This window comes from Belonocnema kinseyi, chromosome 8, assembly GCF_010883055.1.
Source record: "Belonocnema kinseyi isolate 2016_QV_RU_SX_M_011 chromosome 8, B_treatae_v1, whole genome shotgun sequence".
In the NCBI taxonomy this organism is placed as follows: domain Eukaryota; kingdom Metazoa; phylum Arthropoda; class Insecta; order Hymenoptera; family Cynipidae; genus Belonocnema; species Belonocnema kinseyi.
The window spans coordinates 59,930,319-59,951,857 of record NC_046664.1 but is presented as its reverse complement, the minus strand read 5'-3'; the positions used below and the strand labels follow the sequence as shown (position 1 = coordinate 59,951,857).

The window sequence follows — 21,539 nt, the reverse complement described above, 5'->3', positions numbered from 1 at the left end:
TCGAATTTGTTATTGGTTTCTACTAATTTACTTTGTGTCCCATTGAAAAAACGAGAAAAACCAAAAGTTTCTTGAAAAAGGGTAATGAAAGGAATAGGAAAACGAGTGTGAAGAATTTATATTCTAGATGCTTTACTTGTAAAATAAAATTTCTAATTTTCATTTTGCCAAGCATTTCAACAACAAATTATTCACTAATTTCCCTGCATGCTTAATTTTACCGAGAATATCTGGTATTATAGGAGCCAAGAGTAATTTGCATCCGTTGGCTATTTTAATTTCGTTTTCAGGCCGTAGGAATCTGAGATGGAAATGTGCACGATCGCATAGTATACTTAGTTCAAAACACAAGTATTTTGCTTATTAGGCACCATCGCGTCTCGAGATGAGCATTCTTGACTTGTAACTCGAAAAGAATTTTTTTGTGAAATAATAAGTAAATATGCAAATTTTATTTTTTGCAAAGGAAACACTCCGCATAAGAACCGCAAACAAGAGTTTACACTCAAAATGTCAATTAGTAAAAATTTGACTGATTAAATTAATCAAGCATGCTTTCGATAAACGTTTAAAGAATGTACACCGACATAACAGTCGTTTTAACAGATGAATAAGTCAATATTTTGGACTGAATCAATCAGTCAATTAAAATAACTGGTTTTCAGTCAAAATAACTTAATTAGAAAACGTTACTGATTGCGTAATTTTAAATTATTTTGGCTAGGATATTCAAAGTTACTGATTTGGTCAGTGGACGTAACTGATTAAATAAATTTATTTTAATTTGTAGGCAAAAAATCTTCATGGTTTGAAATCCATCTATTCGGTTGAATTCAACTGTTTCTTTGTTTAAAAATAAAAATTCTTTAGGTTGAAAGTTTAAAATTTAAAATTTGTTGAAAATTTATTTTAAAAACAAAATTTAATATTTTTTTAAGTGAGAATTAATATTATTAAGTTAACATGTAACTATTCCATTTGGGTTAAAAAAATTGGTAGCAGATTTATGTGTGTTACGTTAAAAACTCAACTTTTTTAGTAGAAAATTAATCCTATTTGTAACAAAATGATTTTTTAAAATTAAACTAGAGTAGGTTGAAAGTTGAAATTCTTTAATAAAAGTTCATCATTTTGATTAATAATTTATGATTTAAATTGGAAGTTCATCTCTTTGGTTCAAATTTAATCTTTTTTAGTTTAAAAGTAAACTTTTTGGTCTGAAATTCCATTTAATTTTCTAAAAGTTCATCTTTTTTGGTAGAATATTAATTCTTTCGGCGAAAAATTAATATTTAAAAAAACGATACATACTTGGTTAAAAGTTTAATTCCTTTATTAAAAATTCATTCTTTTTGTTAATAATGTATCATTTTAGTTGAAAATTCATCTGTTTTGTTGAAAATTAATCTTCTTCAGTTTAAAACTAATTTTTTTTGTGTTAAAAATTCATATATTTTCTTGAAGTTTCATCTTTTTATTATAATATTAATCTTTTTTACTTTGAAAAGGGTAGCTTTGTTAGCTTTGTTAATAATGCATTTTTTTATTGATTTATCATTTCAGTTAAAAATTCCTATGTTTTGTAACAAATGTAACTGCTTTATTAAACATTCATTTTATTCGTGAAAATAAAATTTTTTTGTAAAAAATTCGAATTTTTGGTTAAAAAATAATCTATTTGGAAGAAAATTTATATTTTTTTTAGTGAAAGTTCAACTCCTTGGTTGAACTAGTTTTATAATAATTCATTTTTCGTTGCTGTTAATGATTCGTCATTTGAGTTGAAAAATAATCTGGTTGGTTAAAAGTTTAACTACTTTGTTTGAATTTAATTTTGTTGGAAATCACTTTCGTTTAGTTTAAAATTTAACATTTTTTGGTTGAAAGTTAAACTACTTTATTAAGAATTCCTTTTTTTTTAAAGGGTTAAAAATTTAATCATTTTTTTTTAAATTATTATTTTTTATTGTTGTTGAAAATTTACCTTTGTAATTAAAATGCGACAGACTCGACAATTTAAAATGACTTATTTCATCAGTGAGTCAAATGGATTGATATAAAAAATGACTTTTGACTTACTTAAAGAGTGAATTTTGACTTTTTTCACCAAATTATTTAAATTAGTCAAAATTGGCTTCAAATCAGTCAGTTTTGAATGATTCAAAAGTTAGTCTAGTAAGAGAATTTTTAATGTATTTCCATCTTGTTTGTAGACTTTAAAAATAAATAATAAAGTAAATCAATGATTTTTTTATCTGGAAATTTATGTGCATAGGAAATGTAAAATTGCTACCATTGACTTCTTTGCGTACGTAACTCTTTATTTCGAGCAATTTAACTTTTTTGTTGGGGCGGTAACCGTTGACTTTACTACCGAGACCTCATCTCGAATTTCTATCTTGCTCTTGCTTGCTCTCTCCTTCTCCCATTACTTACCTTCCAGAGTAATTCTTCTCCCTCTTTTCCTTCTTCTTCTCTCTCTTTTTTTATTTATTGTTTTTCTCTCTTCCTCTCTCCGCCTTTCTCTTTCTCGCCAAAGCGCATATATTAAATCTCATCTTCCATCCTACATCCTCTCACAACACAAAGTGACTCATCTTTGCGGCTTCCGTAAAGTCTAGACACAGAAAAGATGTTGGATCTATATCTCCGAATCATTAGAAGAAAAAATTCCAAAATTATTTCATAATTAGTTTTAATTACAATGAATAGCAATAAATTATTGAAAATTATTGAGAAAAAAAACACAATAAATCCAATAATCTAAATCCAATGTATTGAAATTCGATCTTTTTCAATCAGGAATGCTTATATAAACAGAATATAATAAAAATGTAGAAAAAGGTAGACAACGATTATTGTTTAATTAATGATATTAATTAAATTAATACCCATTTTTGAATTATTATTAAAATTTTATCCAATTTTTTCAGAACATAAAATATGATCAGTGGTCATTTTGGAACTTTAATTTTAATTAAAACATATGTTTTTGTATACTAAGGCGAATAACGGATATTAATATTTATTTCTGCTAAATTTAGGGTTTATTCTTTGGAAAAATTGCAGTCATTTTTAAAAGTTGACTACATAGATTTTTTAACTAAATCTAGCATCATTTATGGCGCGCTTTACAAGCGCGTGTAGTTTTTCAATTTGAAAGGAATACTCATTTTTTACATAAAATAAAAATTATGAAGAAACATTCATTTTTGTTTTATTTTGTTTGTTTGTAAGGGTGTATGAATATGACTTTCCTAAGATTATTGAGAAAATAAAAAATAAAAAATTTCGGAGGTTTTAGATATGTCAAATCAGAATAAATGAATTTTTATTATATAATTATTTCTTTCACTAACAAGAGTATTTTTCACCAGAAAGCTAATATTCAACGAAATATTATTACATTTACTACCAAAGAGATAAATTTCAACCAAAAAAATCAATTATGAACGGAAAATGTAATAGTTGATAATTCAATAAGAAAATAATTTTAGCTAAAAAAAAGGGAAATTTATCGAAAAGAGAAAATTTTAAATAAAATAATTGAATACTCAACCAAAACCGATTAATTTTCAACCAAAAAATTAATTTTAAACCAAAAATTGTAATTCTCTGCCAAGAAAGACGAAATTTCATTCAAATATTTACGTCTTCAATCAAGGAGATTTAGGGATATTTAGGACTTTTCGAAGTGCTAAAGGATTTCAAAATATTTTATAAATTTTCAGAAATCTTTTAAAGTTTAAAAATATTTGTAATCTCTTCAAAACGTCTAAAATTTATAAATATCTTTTTAGATTATTTTACGACACGTTTTTAAATTTGTATTTTTGATTTAGGGAAAAAAAGTTATACACGTATCTTACATTTTAGGTATAGTGTGGTAGCAAAGTGCTAAGAACAGAAATGTTTCCCAATATTTAAAAAATGATTAAAAATAAAACTTTCTCATTTATCAATAATGTTCTGAAACATTTAAAAATAAATTTCATCATGAAACCAAATTACTTATTTTGAAATTTTGAATAACAAAATTATGCTGAAGAAGATTTGTAATCTTTATTAATAGATTATCAAACTCTTTGCGAGATCTCATGAATACCACTTTTTTGGAAAAGGATTTTAAAATATTGCACTCTATTAAATTCAATTTTTTAAATGAAATATAGTAGTTTAACGATGTTCAATCTGCAAGATCAATCTGCTTCAAATTTTTAAATGTTCACTTTGGAAAAATTTTAATGAAATATTCTTTAACTTTAAGCATTTACAAAAAAAATGTTTTGATATTATTTTTGATTAATTGAAACATTTTTTGAACTTTAAATTTAAAAGGTGCAATTCAAAATGATTCTGTTTACAGATTGAGAAATTTTTACTATTTAACCAATTCTTGTATGATTTTTCAAGTATCTAATTATGAGAGACATATTTTTGATTAGCTACAATGAACAGTTTTATAAATATCTTATAATCCTTACATTTTAATTTTTTCACGTTGCATTTAACATTTCTACGGGGGAAAAAAAACAGTAACTGAGAAAAATCGAAAAACAAGTTTACTGATTGTGCAGTCCAGGCCTGTCCAGTGAGGAGAGTTTCCAGGAATTTGCGTTCAGACGACTCAAATCCCAGATGTGAATTTTCCACCTCCTCCACTCTCCAATTCTCATTCTACTTCACGGGAGCAACCAACTGAGCTCTCATGAATGAGCAGATCAAAAAGGGTGGAAGAAATACACCATCTGGACTTTGAGTAAATTTCTACTTGCTGGACAGGCCTGGTTTAGTTACTGCTCTTTTCCATAGAACTTTAGTCAGGGCCATCCAAGAAATCTTGGTAACAGAGTCCGAGATAGACCGACCGACCGAGTTATTAAGCGAAAGTCACTCGCGACTGGATTAATGAATCGTAAAAGCCAAGATCTCTTGACTCTCTTTTGCGGCACCCGAGTATAAGCGTCCTGCATTTATATTGCTGCTTATTGTCTTCCTTTATGTCGCGTACCTAGCTGCCTACTCGCTCAAGTGATAGGCCAGAACCAGTAGACCATAGAAAAATTCAAGAATTATTGCATCGTCCCACTAGAGATGTATTATAAATTACTATCATTTAAAAATCAACAGAAAATGGACCTGATTCTCGAGTCATTCTAGGAAAACCAATAAATGTGAAAACGCTTTTTCAGAATCCACAGAGAAGATCGAGACAAAAAATCTATTCTGCTTTCTAGAATTGACACTATTTTATGATTCCCCACTGGATTTTAAATTATTCAGAACTTGAAATAAATAACGAGGTTATTTCATGATAAAAATATTATTTTGGTTCTAAAATTAAACAAATCTGTCCGTAAACGACGGCTGCGAGTGCTTACGCACTCTCTGGCGAGTCAGCAGTCTTTCCGGGGTTCGAATCCGCAGAGTTGCGAATTTCTAAATTGTACAAATTAAATTGCACAAATGAAATTTTTATTTTAAATTCAAGCCAGCAATTTTTAGGAATTGATCGTAGAAAATTCAAACTGTAGTTAAAAATGTACGAAATCGGTCGACAATATTGAATCATATTCTTATAGAGGAATAAGATTCAATATATCATTTTTTTAATCCGAGACCTGGATACATATTCGTGACTTCTTTGTGGACAATTTTTTTCCGTGTGCGGTCAATTAAAAAAAAATAAGACAGATTCAAACCGCTATTGGATCTTTTTATTGTCAATTTAAAAAAAAGCAACGCACAAGTCAAAACAAATTAAATGATCTAATAAACTATTTAAAATATTATACACGTTTTTCAAAATTTCAAATTTTTCTTTTTTTTAGCGTTTCAGCACACACAAGAATTTTAAAGGTTCATAATTTTAAAAATTATAGGCTGCGTTCGCGTTTTTCAATTAAAAATCGGTATATTAACTTATATATTTCAAACAAAATTGGTAATTTTTTAACCGTTTAGGTTATGTTAAAGTTGTTTCCATAAACAATCGGATCTTTTAAACACAAATCATTACTTTTCAAAGAAGATTTACCAATAAAAATCAGTAAATTTGAATCCAATTATTTTTGTTTAAAATAATAAAATTTATAAGCTTCAGAAATTTTGACTCGTGAGTGTTTTACTTTGAACATTGAAATATGTATTAAAAAATCATAAGATTTTGAAGAAGGTTTTTTATTTTCCATAATTTTTAAATACTTTGACGTTTTGCATGGAAACTTTATATTTTCAAACAAAAAAAATAATTTGAAAATCGTTCAGAATATTTCAACAATTTTTAATTATGCTAGTCTTGTTCGTCGGAATTGATACTTTCAATTAAAAAAATTATTATATTTTATACCTTTCAAAGAAGATTCACACCTTTTTAATAATTTTAAGTTATGTTTTTAGCATCAGATTCATACTTAAAAATTGGTATTTTCAATAAGAAAAAACTAGGTCTCAAATAGTCTTCAATTCGGTTCAACAGTTTTCCTCATTATTCAGCTCTTACTGGTATCCATTTCGTACTGGTTTCACCTATTATAAAACAGTTGATGGATTTGGTTTCAAGGTCTAAGATTTAGAGCTCAAACAATTAAAAACATAAATTAAGTAACAACTAACTCTTAGTAATAACAAAGTCTCTATAAAATATAAATAATGAAAGAAGTCTCATTAAAAGCTGATCACTTGTTTACATATTATTTCTCGACACGAGAACAAGAGCAGAACATTGACTTCCAATCGCCCGATTGCCGAGAGGTGTATTACCATTGCCTGTAACGATAGCCCGATGTACTGCGCATGCGTGAAATTATTTTTCGCGCATGCGCAGTACTGCTCTGGGTCCTCGTTGGGAGCACTGATGCGTACTGTATCATATCGTGTGATCAAATATGAAGTTTAAATGACAGTACTTAGCTTCATAACAAAGTATCGCTCTTGTTTTTGACGGGTCATCGATTCCACGTTAAAGAATGAACATTCAAATCACTCCAATAAGAAACTTATCCGCGGGCGGTCGTCCGATCTCCGAATCGGAACGAGTGGCCGATTTCGGCCCGCTCGCGGCCGATCAGATGTACCGCTGTAATTATCAACAAACAATGGCTGTTCAACGCCAGCCGCGTACGATATCGTAAATTAATCGATTACACTCGCGGCCCCGCAGAAATCGTCGACCGGTTGTTAATCATCCATGCGTCTCCGTATATTTATTCCCTCTCTCGCTCTCGCTCCCCCTCTTTCTCTCTCTCTCTCTCTCTCTCTCTGGGTAATCTCCATTTCTCCATACCGAGCTGCCTATGAACCGCCTTAAGGATATTTAGCGTGGCTCTAACAACCTTCGTAAATACGGCACAGTCCAGACACGCCATCGTTATCGAGTGTTTTACTGTTTATTAATTTCCTGAGATGATAGATCAGTCATACGATATTCCGCGACGTTTATTACCTGGGAATATCTACTAAATTGTTTTCAAATTATTTCACTTATCTCCTCTCATAGCACGGAATTTAACCTTTGTGATGGACGTGATTTAATTTTTGCACCAACATGAACCTCAGTCTGACAGACCGCTGTTTCAATTTAATGAATCCTATGCTTTCAAAAGTACGTAATTATGCAATAGAAAGTAAAATGTGATAGCAATTGAGAAAAAAAAATGGGCATCTGCGTCTCTGGCTCAATTTTTAGATACAGTGAAACCCTTCAATAGCCATCCCTTCAATAGCCTTTTTGAGAATTAACGCCGCGCAGCAGGTAGATGTAACAGGAGCTGCGCGGATTGCGCAGGACCTGCGGTGGTCACTCAGGTGAACACTCAGGTGCGAACAAAAAAGCGGAGCAGGCTATAATGAGTTAGTTCCCACCCACCGTCAGCCCCAAAATCGGCGCTACAGAAAAGTTTCACTGTATATGAAGGGTATTTCGAATAAGTAGGAAATTAATTAATTGTATTAACTTTTATTATTAATAATCCATTACACATGTGGGGAGAGGGACAATCGTATCAGAAGTGTGGTGCGGTCTAAAAGACCGCACGTCCATACTTGCATGCTAATTTTTCATCAAGCTTAAGGTTATTTGTGTGTGTCATCTTGCATTTTAATTAGCTTGAAATACATTGGAACAGAAAAATAGTATTGAAACAGTACCATGGACGTGCGGTCTTACAGAATGAGTATGAGCTTTTAATTAATATTACTCGTTAATTACAGTCAAGACCACACGTTGACCACCCATCTCGGCAAAAGCACGAATAAGAAGGCATAGATGGAGGGACTCACATATCAGAAACATGGTGCGGTCTGTGAGACCGCACGTCAATGTTTAAAGGTTAAAAATAAAATTTCGTCTCTTGTGAGTCAGAAAGGAGGTAGTTAGAAATCTAGACTCACTAAAATGTTTGTTTGACCCCATTTTAAAGAAAAAACTTGTTACAAAACAAAATCTAAAATAATTTAACAAACATTTTTCTGAGTGTAATTTCCATTTGTTAATTTTTTTGTGTCCTGGATTTGGTACATCATGTATTTTTATTCGGAATTCATGTTTGCAGATTGAAAATTCAACCATTGTATCTAAAAATTTTACTATTTTGTAGAAAATTCATTTATGTTCATGAAAATTCATTTATTTTTTAAAATTTCAACTGTGTTGCTTAAAATTCTTTTTTTTTTTTTGTTGAAATATCAACTAATGAATTTTTCGTCAAGAATTTATCTTTTTGTTGATAGGTTATCTATTTAAAGTTTCATCTTTTTTTCGTGAAAAATTAGACTATTTTGTTGAAAATATATGTATTTTGTTAAAAAGTCTTCTTTTTTGGTCGAAAATGCAATTGTTTTGTTGAACATTGGTCAATTTGATTTTTATCTTATCCTTGACATTCTGATTCTGTCAATTCATTAAGAAAAAAAATCATTGAAAAATAACAAAGTAGCGACTTTTTTTAAGACTTTTCCCATTGAAAACAATTATTGTTGTAGACATTTTTCAGATGTGCAAATTTTTTCCCTAACATTATTTGTATGTTTTGTTGTTTTCAAGAAAAATGGGGAAATTCTTTTTTTTCAACTAATTTTTTTGAAATTACAGTATTTGTATTGAAAAGTATCAAAAAAATTTTACGGACAAAAAGCGAGCATCACATCGTTATAATTCAAAGCATGTCATGATATGAAGAAGCGAAATTCCACTTTCAAATTTCACTTCAAGTTTGATTAAGTACAGTATTAATTTAATTTCACTTATCCAGCAGTCCTCGTTTGATATAATTTTTCACTGAAAGTAACGTGACGGTCAAATAAAATTTGAAATGATAAAATTATGAATCTTAATAAAAAATTTCTTAACAAAGTAGTTCCACTTTGAACCAAGTAGTTCAATTTTTAAGTTAAAATTCATAAATTGTTTGAGAAAAATATAATGGGTCATCAAATAGTTGAAATTGCTTTCGAAATAGTTGGATTTCCATTAAAAATGACGTATTTTCAACCAAAAAATATGTTTTTTTTTAAACAAAATAATTCTTAAATCTTAAGAAATTAATTTTTGACAAAGCAGTTTAATTTTCAAGCCATTATTTTCAAACAAATAAGAAAATAAATTTTTACTAAATAGCTTAATCGTTTGCCATACAGTTTAATTTTCAAGCCAAGCCTTTTTGAGTTTAAAAAAATTAATGCGCAACCAGTTTTGAATCTCGAATTTTCCCAGTTGCTCAATATTGATCAAAATATGTGAATTTCTAACAGAAATTATGAATACTGAAAAAAAAAAAAATAATTCTTAGAATTAGATGAAGTTTGAGCACAAAAAAGAGGATTCCTTAACGAATAATATAATAATTGATTAGAACTTGAAATTTCTAACGAAGTAGTTGGATTTTTAATTAAAAATAACGAATTTGAAACAAAAAATTATTTTTTAACATAATTCTTTTTGAATCTTTTTTGCACAAAAAATATTAGTTTTTAACTCAATATTTTAATCTTCTACTAAAAAGTTGAATTTTCAAGCCAAAATTACAAAATAACAAGTTTTCTAAAAATTAAAAAAAAAAATTGTATTTTCACCCTAAAAACAAGAAAAATTGATCAATTTTCAACCAAAAATGTACTAGTTACATTTTCAGTCCAAAAAAAATCGTACTTTCTGTGGTGACGGAAGTTTATATAACTCTTACCTCTTTTCTAACCCCTTTTCCATTTTTTAATATCAAATTTCTAATAAATAGTTCAATATTGATCCAAATATATGAATTTTTAACTAAAATTATGAATCTCATTAAAACAATAATAGTAATTTTTAACAAATAAGTTCAACGTTCTACCAAGCAGTTGAATATTTAACCCAAAAAAATAAATAAATCCTTAAACAAAAATGTAAAAGTTAATGTGTGGAATGCCTGAAAATAAAACCCAGAATCCAAGGTCCAAATTTGTACAACGTTTAGACATGTTTCTATTTGCAATTTGAAAAAAGATAAAAAAATTTCCTAAAATGAAAGAAAAAAATTTTTTTTTTTATAAAATATAAAAATGAGAAGGCAATCAAATCCCATTCATTCGCTTTTTTATTTCTTTCGTCTTTTTATTTTTATCAAATCACAATCACAAAACATTTGTGAAAAATAATCACCAACGTTTCAGCACTCATTCAGCACCCTCATCAGGTCAAGGAACAATTTTAGCAGGCAGGAACAGCAACGAAACCACGATGCTCTCTTCCTAAAACCTAAATATCAAGTGAGGGAGAGAGCATCGCGGTTTCGTTGCTGTTAGCTGCTCAAATGTTTGTTGCCTTGAAAAGGGTGCTATATGAGTGCCAAAACGTTGGTGATTATTTTTTCTGAGTGTTTTTTTTACTGTATTTTGATTATAATGAAAATTAAAAAGACAAGTAAATAAAAAGAGAAGGAAAATGATTTGGTTGGTTACCTTCTTATTTTTGTTTCCTCTTTTTTATTTGTTGTCCAAAAAAATAATTTTTTTCTTTTCTTCTTTAGGACATTTTTTTCAAACTGTAATAGGAACATTTTATAGTGGTTGTCCACATTTTGTCCTTGGATTCTTGGTTTTATTTTCAGAAATTCTTCACATTAACTTGATTATTGGACGTTAAATAGGATTTTAAATTTGATATTAATCTCATTCAAATTTAGTCAATTTTAATGTAAAAGTTGATTAAAAGTTGAACATTCTATGAAAATAGTTGGATATCCAATTCAAAATTACGAACCTTCAGCCACAGAAGATGATTTGTTAACAAATAATTCTTAAATATCTTCAAAAAAAGTTTCAAATAGTTTAATTTTTAAGCCAAAAGAGCAAAAGAACAAATTTTGTACGAACTCTCTTCGAGAAAAAATTGTATGTTGACCATAAAAAGGAGAAAATTCTCTCTGATGAAATTTTGAAGTTCTTTATGGACGCCATCGACAAGGTGTCGATTCCTCAGGTCCAGAAGGTCTCCTCCCACTCACCAAGTAGATGGATGAATCTGTAAACACTTGTCACGCCTCGCTAATTAAGATTCAGTCATCTTCCTCTCACAAGACCCTCTGACTCGACTCTGTCCTGCATAAAACTTGCTCGTGGCAGGTGCATGGAAAGTTGTTTAATATTTATCGTTGCCACCTCGAGTTGGCCCTTCTCGGGCCCATTAGAATTCGTGGAGGCTACTGTCAGTTCACGGAAAATATTAAAATACAACGTCTTAAGATTGATCGATCGCGATTGACGCAGATAAGTCCATTCTCCCTATCGTCAAGTCCTCAGCGTGTTTTCCGCCCTCCTCTTTTGACAATTTCGTCACGACAGGCAAGATATTCGAACGTTTTGTAGACGAACCTAATCATCCCTTCGATCTCCAACCTTTTTTTTTTGCGAAATCTATTCACCAAAATCCTAAAATATTCAACATTCGTGAAAAAAGGCTTCAGCCTTCATCAGCGAAGCCACTTGAAAGGAGGAAATAATATGCAGAAATCTACCAGACTACGATCAATCTGTACTGTACGAATGATATATTATTCGGTGAAGCTTGATTTTGGGGAAGATTTCTTATTTTTCGAGAAAATTTTGATTTTATTATCATATAAAGTTTAAGAGATTATTGATGGACATTAAATTAGACTCTTTATTATAGACTTCATGCTTCTTCCCCTATTTCCCTATTCTCATATTTACCCTTTCTTTAATAATTCCTCAGTTTTCCTTATTTTCAAGATACTTTCGCGTTTTCTCGCTCAAATGCAAAACCAATAATAACCCACAGAGAAAATCAAAATATTTTTGAGGATTTATCTGCAATATTTTGTTGAAAAATTATTATTTTTGGTTGAACTGTACTTTTTTTATTTAAATGAAAATATTTCGTTGTTGAAATATCAATTAATACTACTTTTTCGAAAATTAACTTTTTTAGTAAGCGATTCATTTCTTTGGTTGAAAACTGAACTATTTTGCTAAAAATTCCTGCTTGTTTTTGAGTTCATTTTTTTGACTGTGAAAGCAACTATGCCATTTTTATTTGAAAATTGATCTTTTCTATTTAACAATTAAATTAATTAGTAGAATCTTCTTGTATTTTATTGAAAATTCGGCTTTTGGTGGAAAATTCATCCTTTTTGGTTAAAAATTAAACTTTGTGGTGGAAAATTAATCTGTTTTGTTAAAAATTCATCATTTTTGGTTGAAATCAAACTATTTTGTTAAATATTCGTCTTTTTCGGATGAAAATTCAACTAATTTGTTAGAATTTTAACTATTTTGTCAAAAATTCATTTTTCTAAGATTCACTTCTTTTGTTAAACATTTAAAGATTCTGTTGAAAATCCATTTTTTGAAATTGAATATTAATTTTTTTATTGAAAATCCAACTATTCTACTTTTCATTGAAAAGGTATCCTGTACAAATTAAAAAATTCAGCTATTTCGTTGGAAATTTGTATTTTTTAGGAGAAAATGAAACTGTTTTCTTGAAAGCTACTTTTCCTAGCTGGGAATTTAAATATATTTTGTAAAAAGTCAGTTTTTTGGTTGAATTCAACTAGTTAAAAATTCGATTTTTGTTGGCAATTTAGTTTTCAACTAAAGTTTTAACAATTCCATTTTTGTGTGGAAAACTAATCTTTTTTTAGTGAAAATTCAAGTTTTGTTTAAAATTTTATATTTTTTATTGGATATTCTTGTTTTGATGGACATTATTCTTTTTGGTTGAAAATTCAATTTTGAATGTTGAAAATTCAGGTTTTTGTTAAAAATCCAACTATTTTGGTAAAAATTTAATTATTCTGTTAAAAATACATTTATTTTATCAAAATTTTATCTTATTTGAAACAAAATATGACTGTTTCGTTAAACATTACCTTTCTTTGAAAAGAAAATTAATCCTTCTTGGTTAAAATGAAATTTTTAAATTTAAAATTCAACTTTTAGGGTTGATAATCGAACGATTTCTTTAATATATGTCGTTTTAGTTTTAAAATTCAACTATTTCTTTGAAAGTGCATCTTTTTTTTAGCTTAATCGTTGTTTTAATTCAAATTAAATTATTTAATTAATTAAATAATTAATTTCTTTTTAATTAACTACTTTTTAATCAATTATGTTTAGTTAAAAATCCAACTATTTTGTTAAAGATTTAATTATTTTGTTAAAAATTCAGCTTTTTTGTTGAGAATTAAATTATTTTATTTGAAAATTTAACTATGTTCTCAAATTCATTTTTTTGGGGGAAAAGTGTAACTGCTTTTTTGGAAATTCTTTTGGATTTAAAATTCATTTTGCATGGTAGTAGAGAGCTATATTTTTTTTGTTTGATGATACCTATTTTGTTAAATTTCTTGTTAAATTTTTTGTTGCGAATTCAATATTTTTCTTAAAAATGTCTTATTCTGGCTTGAAAGTTCATCTATTTTGTCAAAAAGTCTACAATTTGGCCGAATGGTCAACTATTTTGTTTTAAGTTCATATTTTTTGCTTAAAAACTCAACTTTTTGTTTGTGAATGCTACCGCTTATATAAAAATAATTTTTTGATGTTGAATATTCCACTAAGGTAAATGTCCCATTTTGGGGGAGTGACCCAGTTTGTGCGAATGCTCACATACTGTAGGTAAATCGGTGATAATCTTAAAGTGTACGACACTAGTAATAGTTTATTCACATTCTAGAATTGATTTAAGATATTTTTGTTGTATGATTTATAGTCATTTTATTACGTATTCATGTTTTTTAAACGTTATATAGTAACGCGTGTCGCCATCTGTGGCAGATCGAGCATAACATTACTCTCGGCTTGTTAGTTCGCAAGTTGATAGGCTGCGTAGTTTTTCGTTTCAACAGTGCTCCAAAATTTGTGTGGCGCGAATATTTTGATTGAAAAGTAAGTATTAATCCTAAGCTTGACGAATGTGTTCTTCAATATAATATAAACTAATTGATAATTCGGATATTTCCTTCTGCTTTAATACGGGAAAATCATTTCACGGAAAATTCACCTTATGCAATAATTTAGGGCTCCGGTAATATGATAATGAAAAATGAAAAAAATTGTTTAAACAATTTTTGTTTAAACAACTCTAGTAAAAATAAAGTAAACAATTTTATTCATTTTACCCTATGTTAAGGCTCACTTAGGGCTCCATAAATATGATACTTGAATGGAACATTACATTATTTAAACAATAATCGTTTAAACAAATTTGCCAACAAAAAATTTTTCTTTTCTTTTCTCTTGCATAATTTTCATGAAGAAAACCATAAAACCCATTTTTACTCCTCGCATAATTTAGGGCTCACTGAGGAATAATTTGGGCCCGTAGTCCTCAATTTTGGGCTCTAGTATTTTTTTGTAAAAAATAGTATTTGTAATAGCTTAACCATAAAATGGTTCAAGACTGCTATAAAACGTTATAAAAATGATTTTACTGAATATTCACTGTATAGAATAGTTTAGTGCTCATTTAGGGCTCTGGAAATTTGGGACTACGGGCCCAAATTAGTCTTCAGTGAGCCCTAAATTATGCGAGGTTTAAAAATGGGTTTTATGATTTTCTTCACGTATTTTTTATAACGTTAAGGTGACACAACAACATATATAACAAGAAAAAAAAGACAAGGAAATATCGCGCGACCTTCGGTCATGATTTTTTAGCAACCTTAAATAAGCCTTAAATTATGCAAGAGAAAAGAGAAGAAAATATTTTGTTTTGGCAAATTTGTTTAAACAATAATTGTTTAAACTTTTCTTTTTAATTTTTAATTATCATATTCCCAGCGCCATACACGAGCCCTAAACTATTCAATAAGGTGAATTTTCAGTAAAATCATTTTTATTACGTTTTACAGCAGTCTTGAACCGACTTATTGTTAAGCTATTGCAAATACTATTTTTTACAAAAAATACTAGAGCCCAAAATTTAGGACTACGTGCCTAAATTAGTCCTGAATGAGCCCTAATTTATGCGTGGAGTAAAAAGGGGTTTTATGGATTGTTTATTGTTTTGTTATAACGTTATGATGGCACAACACCATATATAACAAAAAAAAAGGGTTTAGGAAATATCGCACAACCTTCGGTCGACGATTTTTCAGGAGCCTTAAATGAGCCTGAACTTATGCAAGAGAAGAGAAAAGAAATATTTTTTTTGGCAAATTTGATTATACAATAATTGTTTAAACAAATTTTTGTTTCATTCAAATATCATATTTATGGAGCCCTGAGTAAGCCTTAACATAGGGTAATGGAATAAAACTGTTAACTTTATTTTTATTAGAATTGTTTAAACAAAAATTGTCTGAACAATTTTTTTTTTCATTTTTCATTATCATATTCCCAGAGGCCTAAATGAGCCATAAACTATTGTATAAGGTGAATTTTCTGTGAAAAGATTTTTAGCACGTTTTACAGCAATGTTCGGCCAGCTTAACGTGAAGCTAGTGCAAACATTGTTTTTTACAAAAAATAAAAGACTCCAAAATTTGGGACCACGAGCCCAAATTAGCCCTAAATGAGCCATAAATTATGAAATCGGTTACATCCCTATACCTTGATAGTGTTGTGCCAGCTTAACATACCTGAATAATTGATAAAAATGTGTGGGAAACGATTACAACGACAATAAGATAGCAAATTTAAAAATGCAAATGAGAAAAATATTCTTTTTCTTTTAATTACGTGATTTATTACGCTGATAAATTTGCACGTGAAAATTGTGAAATTCCTAGTGACAAATTAAATTGGGAGTCAGTTTTTATTAATGACTATATTCATCTACTGTAGGAAATATAACATAGCGTCATTCGCCCAAATTGGGACATTTGATTCGCCCAAACTGGGTGAGAGGAAAAATTCATTCGCCCAAATAGTTTCATCGGTAAAGCATGAAATATTCTTTATTATTCAGTAAAAATTGTTAGTTTATATCGATAATCAGACAAAGTATTAATGAAAAATGTTCAAACTGTGCAGTATTAGGAACTTTTATCGATTCATACGATTTAAAATACTTTTACAAGCAAAATACGCCAAACAAATCCTTACATTCGCCCAAATTGGGACATTTACCTTATTTGATTAAGAAGTCATTTTTTTGCTTAAGGAGGCTTGAAAGATCAACTATTTGGTTTGAAATGCAATTGCTTGGTTAAAAAATATTATTTTTGTTTGTTTGTTAAAAATTCAATTATTTGTTTAAAAGTTGATCTTTCCTAATTAAAAGTTTTTGATATAAAATTCATCTATTCGGGTTTAAAAGTCAACTTTTTTCTAAAACTTTTAACTTAAAAGCTCTTTTTTTTTTAATTTGTCATTTCGGGTTGAAAATTCATAAATTTTTGTAAAAAATCAAACCTTTTCATCAAAACTTCAACTATTTTGTTGAAAATGAAATAAAATTCTACTTGAAATCAAATAAATTTAATGCATTTCTTATTGAATTCAGTATGGTATCTATAATAATTCTACTCAAAAGAAATCATTCTCCTATTTCACCGATATGTTTTCCTTATCTTCAGTATGAAAGTAAACATACGTTCATTCGAGTTTTTTACTTAAAGTGATTAAACCTTAAACTGATTTAATTAAAGTTCTGACATTAAAAAAATAAATAAAATTGATAATTTTTGTGCAATAAAGAACTTGGAAGTTAATAACTGACAAGGTTTAGTGAAGGAAGAGAGTTGGGTTGAAAAGCATCAAATAACTATTTTGATGGGAGTAGTCAATCTCGACAGTAGAGATAGAATAATAAGATGATAAAAAAAGTTGCCGCATTAGGAGAATCTTCAGCTGAGATGTTTTTATCACCTCTGTAATGATATTTCTCTGTTGGAGGGTAGCGCGAAGTTAATCATGAATACGCTCCTGAGCATTAATATCTAATGAGGCTATTAGCACGCTGGGTGCTGCTGATGGCCCGACCGAGCATTTATGACACTTGATGACCTACCTGTGCTTCTATTAGAGCCGCTTGATCCTTTTAAGTGAGACATTACTAGGTGCGAGTCGATCTCGTTGCAAGCAGGTTTTGGATATCTTGCCATACTGTTCAAGATGTGGACACTTGGATACTTTTCCATTCTATCAAACTCGCACTCGAAGAACGTAATCATTACAAAGATCGTTGTACATCACTTTGCATCAATCAATCTGGCCTTCAAATGAAATTCAAATCATTACTTCAGTATTTCAATCCCTTCTAAAACCTAATTCATAAAGAATCTGTATTATAATCAGAGAATGACAGAAACTCGTAACGTCTTTTTAGACTAGATGGAGTTGTAAATTAAAAAATTTTTTAATACATGTTTTTGGTAAAGATCTCCTTCACTCCGTTGGGATTCGAACCACAGAACTTCCGATTGCCGTTCGGGTGCTTCTCCCTTAATCTACTACAGAGATCGTAAGAAGAATCCTTTTTCATAAAGACAGGCGAAGGAGAACTTTTTTAAGAAAAACATTTTTTTACGTCATTTATAATTGTAGGAAAAGAAATTTAGGGTATTATATAAATGGAGAAAACATACGTACAGTGGATAATATTTAATCAGGAATGCAAATAAAAGAAAAATGATTAATTTTAATTTAAGAATAATCATAATGTCTTAACTGTTTATTAAATTTTATTAGTTATTTGGGATATATAAGTATTTTTAATCAATGATTATCCAGTATAGGTTGCATTATCCACTGTAGGGAAATTTTCCGTATCCAATTTTAAGGCTACCTCTGGAACAGGACAATATATTTATCTTTTGACATTTTATTTCATAAATTTTTTCAAAGAAAATCTATCCAATTACTAAAAATATTACAAACATGGTATCACATTATATAGTGCAATTTATAATAAGTTTGATTTCAACCGGGGTTTTAATTCTTTTGTTTTTAAGTTGAAAATTTTTGATAAAGAATGTTTTCATTTAATTAATTTTAAATATTACGTGATGTTTCAAATTGTACTGTAGTTCCAGCATTAAAAATTAACAACAATTAATTGTACAAGATGGTTCTGAGGATGTTTATAATTTACCATTTTACAAAGTTAAACTTAAAAATTGAATAATTAAAATAGTTGTATTTTTAGCCAAAGGGATAAATTTTCAACGAAAATTATGATTCTTCAGCGAAAAAATCTATTTTCAAAAAAAAGTTGTACGGTCAACCGATTAGTTGAGTTTTAAACCAAAAAAGTTGAATTTTCCATAAAAAAGTAAAAGTTAATAATTAAACTAAAAAAAGATTTTAATTTAAAATCAAAAACAGTTCAGTTCTACCTCAAAAGGCAAATTTTCAAAAATTTGAATTTACAGGACAAAAAAAAAAGGAATTTTTAGCCAAATATATGGATTTTCCATAAAAGCCCAATAGTTCAATTTTCAACTGAAGAAGATACATTTTGAATCAAAAATGGAATAGCGGAACTTTCAGTCACAAAGAAAAATTAATTTTGAACAAAACAAACCAATTTTCAACAAAATAGTTACATTTTCAAACAAAGATATTGATTTTCAACTAAAGTGATAAGACTTTTATTAGAATAATGAAATTTGAACAAAGTAGTTCAACTTGTAACTAAGCAGTTGAATTTTAAGTCGAAAAAGCTTTAAGCTTTAAATAAAATGCAATTAAGTTTTGCTAAAACAGATAAATATTTAGGGACGACTGAAAATTTCGGACAATTGAAAATTCCTGAAATAAAATACTTTCATTCGATAAAATAGTTTGTTATTTTCAATATTATTTTATTTATTATTAAAACAATTTTTTAGTTATTTAGTTTTGGAAATTCGGAGTATCGAATATTTTATAATGTAATTGATCTTTATTTTCAGATTTTGTTATCATTTTCATAAATTTAGAATTTAAAAGTTATAATTTAATATTTGTGTTATATATTATGTCTATAATTATAATATTTGAAAAAATGTATTTCTAAGTGAAAGTGTTAAATTGTGATACATAATTAACGCTAAAATTAGATTAATTGCTTCAGTTTTTAATATTAAAAACATTTAGTTTAAGAAAAAAAATGTCATCGCTCCATTTTTCAATTGAATGAATTTTTAATTTGCAGAATGATATAATTTTGTAAAATTTACAAATTTATTAATTGATTCTTCAACTGAGAGCAAAGAAAATAATATCTTTTAAAATAATAAGTGTTTAAAACCTCCAATTTATACGTGTAAATTATTGAGCGTTCGAAAAAAAAAATTTTGAATGAAAAAACTGTTGAACTTCAATCATAGAAGATTAAAATTCAAAAATTCCATTTTAATTGCTTCAATTTGTAGTTCAGTTTTGATTACTTCAAATGAAAACATTTTCTTATAATCCCTTGAAATTTCTCAAATCTCTTCAAATTTAAAATCTAAATTTCAAATCCCTAAAATCTTTAAAATCCTTAAAAATCCATGGCAATTTTTTAAATCTTTGACGTCAGCGGAAATCCTATAAAAGTGCGAAGTCTGGTAGAATACCTGCAAATCAATTTGAACGCTTTAAAATCCCGCGAAATATCTTGAAATTTGTAATATCTTATGAAATATCTTCACAATTTTTGAAAACTTAAAAATGTTCTGAAATTCGATTAAACTTTTTAAAATCTTTTAAAATCCCCTGAAATCTTTGAAATTTTCCCAAGTTCCTCTGAATCTTTTAAAAAAGCCTAACTTTAATAACAAAATTAGAATATTAAAATTCTCATTAGAGGATTTTCTGAATTGATTCACATAAAAATAAAATATGCCCCAAATGAATTAAGAGGTAAAAAAAATAAAATTTGCCTGATGATAATAAGACTTTCCTATCCTTTCTGTGTAGTGACTCATAATCGTGATTTATGGCACGTGTCATAACCGCTTAATCACTTTTTGCATGCATCATTAAGAAGAATTAACAGCCACAAACACAAAACGAGAGTTCGCGAGACTATTTATAAGACATTTATGTAATGCAAAACCAGGAAGAAATGATTTAATAGTTTTAATCAAACGATTTTTTTTTTGTTGCAGATTCATGTGATCCGTCGGTGGAACGATCTTATGGTGAGTCTATATTACTAACATACAGTAAATTAATATACAATTCTAAAATGCTTAAACTGAAGAAACAATAATCACTGCAAACAAATAAATATAATTCAATGAAATCAAATGAAATCAAAGAAACGAATTTCCTTTGATTCAAGATTTTTTCAGTAGCATCATAAATAAATCTAATCATAATTTTATTAATATCGAAGAGATTTAGTTTTGAGATCGATTTTTTATATTTAATGCCTCAGGAGGAATATGGACTCTAGAATCGATCCATTCCTTTTGTTCTTCCAGTTTCTCTTTTCCTTTTTACGATTCTGCAATAAAATGCAAGAATATCTCGTTCAAAGCTTTATGCATAGGAAATTCTCAATCTTGACTTCCACGAATGACTGAGGTTTAATAATTTGTCCATTATCTTGGAGAACTGCTCTATTGAGAAACTAGGAAGCATGACTGGATTCACATTTCGCGATAGCCAAATGTCGCATTTGCGCCTTGCTTTATATTCACTTCAGTAATACTAACTTTGTACTTAATTGGGTGTTCAAAATGAATATTTAATTTTATTACTTCTCGGAAAAAGATTTAAATTATCTTCATGACCTGGCAAAATTTGTTGACAATCAAATTTTAAATCAAATTAGCAGATTGAAACCATTCTGCGAATTGCATTAGTGTGATTCAAGATTCAAAAGACATGCTTTAAAAAAGAAGAATGCTCAAGAGGATCAATTTTTAACAGAATAGTTGAATTTTTAACCAAACGAAATAAACTCTGAATTAAAAATATAAGAGTACAATTTTCAACCCAAAAAAAAGCCTTTGAACCAAAAGCCATCTTTTGCGAAATTCGCGAACTTTGTTGAGATTTGTCATCAGGAAACGTACGAAGGTAGTTCAATAAGTCCTTAGAATGACCAACAAATGGCGCGCGAATCGCTCCAAATCATCCGTTTTCAGTCAGCACCACTCCCGACTAGATATATGGTGCAG

The 21,539-nt window shown here is 28.6% G+C and overlaps 1 protein-coding gene across 2 annotated transcripts in view; it reads left to right on the top strand.

The window, feature by feature from the left end:
* LOC117178071 (POU domain, class 2, transcription factor 2-like) overlaps nt 1–21,539 on the top strand; it is a 254,301-nt gene that overhangs the window by 34,041 nt on the left and 198,721 nt on the right. For both annotated transcript variants that reach the window (XM_033369299.1, XM_033369298.1), the window contains exon 2: nt 20,520–20,552. In XM_033369299.1, the coding sequence (XP_033225190.1) occupies nt 20,520–20,552 (33 nt within the window). The remainder of the gene's footprint in view (nt 1–20,519; nt 20,553–21,539) is intronic.